The following is a 6956-nucleotide window of genomic DNA, read 5'->3' on the forward strand; positions in this document are numbered from 1 at the left end:
GGGGGGGGGGGGGGGGGGGGGGGGGGGGGGGGGGGGGGGGGGGGGGGGGGGGGGGGGGGGGGGGGGGGGGGGGGGGGGGGGGGGGGGGGGGGGGGGGGGGGGGGGGGGGGGGGGGGGGGGGTGGGGGGGGGGGGGGGGGGGGGGGGGGGGGGGGGGGGGGGGGGGGGGTTCAAGAAACTGATCAGAAGAACTCCAAAGCTTCACAGATAACAAGATGGGAATCACCTTTGGAGTTTGGGAACTGAGTCTAAACTTTGGGAATATCAAACCTAATTATTTTATGTTCTTATTTCATCTTGAGATTGCAGCACACATGTTTTCTAGGGTCAATTGAATCCTAAGGAATTAAAGAATTCATCAAGAAAACAGCACAGATCTACCATTTTTCCAAATTAAAATTACCCGGTACTGGATCACCCAACCAAGATGACAAGAGATTCACATTTATAACCATAAGGTCACGTGTTTGAATCTTTCACCCTTAATTTGAGTCGATCAATTATGAGTAATCTAAACTGGTTTAATTCCTTATGGTCTTTTGCCGACTAGGGTCATAAGGCAAAATTTACTCACACTCGAAAGGATTACGGGGTTTTCCTCGTCATCCAAAATTACTTGGTCCCCCACAGCCCCACCCCCAGCTCACCCACAGACAAAAAAATAAAAAAATAAAAAAGCAAAGAAAATTACACTTTGTGCATATGAGGGGTAAAAAAGATAAAGTGATACAGAAGTGTGGCCAAAAAGAAGCATCATTACTATTAGCATCATTCCTAGTATTGCACTGAAAAGAAGAGAAAGAGCAAAAGAAAAAGTGCAAAATTTAGAAAGATTTCTGGAAATTGAATAATTAAATGAAGTTAATATGAAATTACAAGTAAAAAGTTTTTCATGGGGCTTCAAGTCTATGAGTCCAAGGCAAATTTGTAGTATTAATTGAAGTAGAAATGTGAGTATTTGCAGAAGTGGGGAATTTGTCCTTCTTGGACCACAACCATATCTTTGAAACAGAGAAGCTCTCACCTTTACTTCTCATGTTAATAATCTTCTTCCCATCACTATCCCCCTCACTTGTGAAATTCCCATTCTGCCCTCCACCCCTCCCCCGCCCCGCCTTCAGCTGGCGGTTTCCTCCACCAGCACCGCCACCAGGGCCGAGGGTGACTTGCAGCTCGGAATCGCCCACCACGTATTGGAAAGAACCCATCGAAAAACACCTTCTTGCATCCAAATTACTATTGCTGGTCTCTCCAATTTCCTTTTCTTGAACCTCAACATTGTTTGTAGTCCTGAATTTCCCGAGCCTCACCGAGAAAACCCTCTTCTCGGTCAGAACAGCATTGACATTGTCATCTTCCCCGGGCTTAGAACCCGAGGAAACTGCAATGCCAGCACTCCCTGTCCCGGGAACCCCATCCTCATCTCGCGAGTCATCGAAGTAGAAAACCGGGTTCTCAATGCAGAAATCGGGAGCGAAAAGAATGCCTCTACAAAGCGGGCAAGTCGAGTTCGACAACAACCACGTGTCTATGCAATCAATGTGGAAGGCGTGGCCACACAGGGGCAGCAGCCTCAACCCGTCTTGATCCGAGAATTCACACAGACACACAGCACAATCAAAGGGCTCTTTCAAACCCCCCATTATATCCTTGTAGGAGAACACGGGGAGGGCATCGATAAACGCCTGGTCCAAACCCGAGTCGTGGAGGTGGAATAGCTGTTGTAGCTGCCTTTGGACAGCACCAGAGTTTGGGATTTCTTGGGTTGTTCTACTGGATTGGGAGAAAGACAAAGAGGGCCTATGTTTCATCAAAAACCTAAGCAACAAGTGGAGAACACCAGAGATAAAGAATATCACAGCTAGTATAACTATGAAGAAAAGAACACCTGGGCTGATTTTACTCCCAGAAGAGGATGATGGTGTTACTGTTGGGGGAGTTGATTCTTTCTGGGAAAAATAAATTGGGAGTGGCTGAACAGAAGGGTTCAAAAGAACATCTTTTTGGTTTAATTGAGGTTGAAGCCAAGGCATTTTAGCACTCTGGGAATCCACAAGATCATCACTTTGCTCAACTAACTATCTTCAATCAAACAAAATTTTATCTTCTATTTCTACTAAGTGCCAGTTCCATATATCCAGGTTAACAAGAAATTGACCCACATTTCATGGAACTTACAGAAAACCCAATTGAATTTGAGCACTAATATCAAAGAAAAGAAAACAAAAATCAAATCTTGATGCCAGATATGCAATCCAATCTACTATTAAAGACAGGAAAACCCCCAGCTTGCTTGGATTTCACAGAAAACACAGAAATTCTAGTGTGGGCAATTGAAATTTTGAGAAAGAAGAAGACTTTTAGTGAAGAATTGTGTTTACCTATCTCACTCCACGCCTTGAAGGCTTGTTGAACTTAGCTATTCCTAGGGGAGCAGATGCTTAATTACTGAAACCCTATTCCCATTGAAGAGGATTTGAGGTGTGGAAGAAAAGAAAATAAAAGAAAAAGGGCAGATTGACAGAAAGATGTGGAATCGGCTTAAAGAGATAAACAATTTATTCGCAATGGTGTCACGCTCTCGCAACCAGGTGCCTACTGCCTACTGTCTAGGCCAAGCTTTTCCACTTCTTTGCTTTTGTCCTCCCCGGTACGGTACACATAATATAATGGGCTTACTGCTAAATATAGAGCGAGTAAATTTCATGTTTATCTATTGGGAAAATGATACTTTTTCCTCCTATGTTATGTGCATATAGCACTTTTTCTCCTGTGTTATTAAAGTGACAATTTTTCCCCCTGAAATGTTAAATTGACATTGTTACCCTTAAAAATAATTATTTCATTTATTTTTCTTCTCTAACAAATTATTATTTATATGTATGGATGATCACGATTCGGTTCGAACCTAACCAAACACTATAACAATCATACCGAAATAGTATGGACGGTTCTGGTTACGATTCAGAACCGAAAAATTTAAAATTAAATAATTGTTGAACCGTGAACTGGAACTTAGCCACAGTCATATATAGTGAAAATGATCAAACACTTATTTTGATAAATTGGTACGATTTGGTTCCAATTTCGATTTTGAACCGCCAATCAAAACTTATGTATTTATTTATTTATTTTTATAATTTTATTTTTATTTAAAAATAGTCTAAATTTAACAATTATTTTATTTTATTTTTTCGGTTTTGAATCGTAACTGTAACCGTCTATACTATTTAAGTTCAATTGCTATAGTGTTCGATTAGGTTCGTATCGAACCGTGATCTTCCATATATATTAGTAACAATTGATTGGAGAATAAAAATAAATGAAATAGTTATTTTTAAGGGCTAAAATGTCAATTTAACATTACAAGGGAAAAAACTACCACTTTTAAAATAACTGAGGGGGGAAAACAACCACTTTAATAACACAGGGGGGAAAAGTGCTATAAGCATATAACATAGGGGGAAAAAGTGTCATTTTCCCTTATCTATTACAACAACCATATTTTTTAGGGGAAATGATCAAATAGACCCTTAACTTTAGACCAAAGTGTAATTAGGTTCTTAAACTTTAAAAAAATTCAATTAAATACTCAAACTTGTTAAAATGAGTCAAATAAGTCTGATTTACCTATAACCAACAGGTTACCGGTAATATTATTGACGTTGACCATCATTAACCACCGCTAACCAGCATCAAAACATGAAAAACAACTTTTGATGACTTTTTTACCGGAGAAGATGATCGGTCATCTTCTCCGGTGGAGAAGGTGACCAATCCGGTCACCTTTTCCAGTGGAGAAGGCAACTAGATAGGTCACCTTTTCCAGTAGAGAAGGCAACCGATCTGGTCGCGTACTCCACCGGAGAAGACGACCGGCAGATCGTCTTCTCCGGTAGGTCACCTAATATATATATATATATATATATATATATATATATATATATATATATATATATATATATATATATATATATATTATTTTTTATTGTCGTTAGAAATTTTTTCGCCGAAATTATTACCGAAAATGTTGCCGAAATCTTAATGACTGGTTATCCAGGTGAATAACCGGTTATAGGGTTTAAATGCACCAAAATAACAAATTCGAGTGTTTAATTACACTTTTTTAAAGTTCAAGTGACTATTTGCACTAAAATTCAAGGGTCTATTCGATCATTTTTCCTATTTTTCATTTTGACAAAAACTTATGTGAAATCATCTCATTGATGTACTAACACTTCAAATGGAAATCTACCTCAAGTAAAAGTTTGGAGAATGCAATAGTAAAAACAATTAACAAAAAAAAAAAAAACAAGATAACAATAAAGAGAAAAGCAAAGGGAAATATGAACTTGGATTAGGACGAGGGAAATTGAATCAAATCAAGGACAAGGCCGGGAAATAGTCAATCGATTAGGTGAAGGATGTCATATTAACCAAGGGGAAGCCTTTCTCAAGGTCATTTCGTACACCCTTAGAGCACTTAAAGATATTCTCATGCCTCATAAATGGCTAATAAGGGGCGTTTTCTCAAAGGCGGAGCATGATTGATCAACCACTTGAACCTAGATTAGATTGTTACTTCCTAAACAAGACTCGATCATGTTGATCAACATCATCCACATAAAGCCTCATCTCCCTGAATTAATCAATTCAAGATCACATCTCCAAAAACCTAATTAATATAATTTGCATCCTTAACACCCTCCTAAGAAATCTACTCACACATACTGGAAAGGAAAATAGCAAGGATTCAATAACAAAAACACAATTCATAACTTTCACAAGATGTGGAATCAAATTAAGTAAGCACAAAGTAGATTGCAATAAATGAAAATGAAGAAGAACTTATCTATATTGAATTTGAAATCTTCAATCCTTGATCAATGTTGCAATTGAAAGTAAATCTAAGTATTGATTGGAAGTTGAAATTGAAATTGAAATTGAATTGTATCAAGTGATGGAAAAGTAAAAGGGAAAAAACACTCCACAAAGTAGTCTAAAGTGGAAACCTAAGAAAAGAAAAAGATCCTCTAAATTAAAGTTTCTCACTTCTCCCTTTTATAGCTTCTGAATACGCTTGTATTACGCGGCCCGTTAGCGTAATGTGTCTCGTAATAGCAGGAATGTGATTATGATGCATGTTCCCTATTAAGCGATGCATTATGAGCATAGCGCCCTTTGTAATGGCAAAAATAGCTCGTGGATGCTCCTTGCTACATAGCCTATATATTATGAGCGTAATGTAGCTTGTAATAACAAAACTATTTTTTTGATGTTCTTTGTTACCAACTTCCGTTACGTGCATAGTGACGCTCATAATAATAAGAATGGACTTTTCGATCCTGAGCATTACGAGCCTTGTAATGAGCGTAACACAGCTCGTAATAGTACGCAGACTTTTGCTTCCATCCTATTTTTGCTCTATTTTGTCCAAATTGCCATTGAGTTGGACCTATTTTACAAATAAAAAAATGTCTCAAAATTAGTCCTTTAACACAATTTATCATATTTCAAAGCATTTTGAGTACAAATAGAACATTTTCAATCCCAAATTGGCCACTAAATGCCTCCCAATAGTAGTGAAATTTGGCACTCGTCAAGAGGAACTTATTTTTTTTAGTATTACTGACTCTGTCGCCTCCAATGCGACTTGAAACCACTCCTTTCCACATAGGAGTGTAAACCGGGTGCCACTAGAGCACAAGGTCTTTGGCATGCCTAAAACTTATTAGAAAAATGAAATTAAACCATCAAACTAAAAATATTTCAAAGTGCCCATTGAGCTAGAAACAAAACGCAATTAGTCCATTTTGACCTATTATACCATGTTATTTGCCTACTTAGCAAATCAATCAATCATTCCTATTAAATTAATAAATATATTTTATTTCAACATGTGGTGAGTTAAGCCAATTTATAGTAGTTAATAAATAATAATAGTTATATTAATGTTACATGGACCTTATAGTAGTTAATAAATAATAATAGTTATATTAATGGTGAAAATTTTTTATGAAAACTTTTAGTCCATGTAGCCCTATCATTCAATATAACTATTTTAGTTAAAATCTTGATTTTTAAAACAATAATCTAAAAACATAATAAGCGTGAATGAAGGTTATACCCTTCATCTATGTCTGTTTTTTCCGTTAAATTTTTTTTTTGTACATTATGCTATAAAAGTTGTCCTTTATAATATATTAGATAAATATACTCCTACCGTTATAACTTCCGTTATCTTTTCCACTATTGTTACCATACACATGCATCCACTATATATTTTCTTATTTTGTTCAATAATAATAATATATAGACATTATGTATTGGAGTTATATGTTAGTTATTTTTTAAAATATAAATATAAAATTTATAAATATATTTTACATTATTATTATTATTTACAATAATTTAAATATCTAAAACCTAAATAAATTTAAAATTTTAATATAAAATATTAATATTGGGCACCTATTTTTGGCGCATCGCGATTCGCGCATAAGAAAAACTAGTAATCAAAATAAATTCGAATCAAGAACATTTTAGTCCATATCTGTGAGATGAAGAGCATTCTTTGTCCAATATATTTGGACGGAGTTTTTTTTTTTTTTTTTTTTTTTTGGCGATTCGTCTGGTTGATCATTTTTTCAAGGATTTGTTTGACCATCTTTTTTCAGTATCTGTCCGACTATTCAACAATATGCTCTTTGTCCATGCTCATCCACTATTACTACTACTACTACTGTTGTTGTTGGTGTTGTTAAAAAAGTGCTTAATTGTAATTTTTTCCCAAATTAATTCAATGGTCTCTTTAATTTTTTTTTAATAAATTCAAGATTTTTGTTTTCAAAGGTGAACTTTTATTGAATTTAGGGATTGGGTTTAGGTTTTAGGGTTCACTACAAAAAAACGCGAAAATAACGACGGATTTAGCGACGGATCTTTTCCGTTGCTAAT

General features: G+C 36.2%; 1 protein-coding gene across 1 annotated transcript; it reads right to left on the reverse strand.

The window, feature by feature from the left end:
- Positions 1 to 822: 822 nt before the first annotated feature.
- On the reverse strand, positions 823 to 2619 carry LOC116026735 (RING-H2 finger protein ATL46-like). Its single transcript, XM_031268106.1, has one exon. It carries the CDS (start codon positions 2030 to 2032, stop codon positions 890 to 892), a length of 1143 nt encoding a protein of 380 aa, XP_031123966.1. The 5' UTR covers positions 2033 to 2619; the 3' UTR covers positions 823 to 889.
- Between the last annotated feature and the right edge of the window lie 4337 nt (positions 2620 to 6956).

The sequence above is a fragment of the Ipomoea triloba genome, chromosome 8 (genome assembly GCF_003576645.1).
Source record: "Ipomoea triloba cultivar NCNSP0323 chromosome 8, ASM357664v1".
Classification (NCBI taxonomy): Eukaryota; Viridiplantae; Streptophyta; class Magnoliopsida; order Solanales; family Convolvulaceae; genus Ipomoea; species Ipomoea triloba.

Coding starts and splice junctions, on each gene's coding strand:
- LOC116026735 (XM_031268106.1), bottom strand. CDS start 2,032: ATGCCTTGGCTTCAACCTCAATTAAACCAAAAAGATGTTCTTTTGAAC.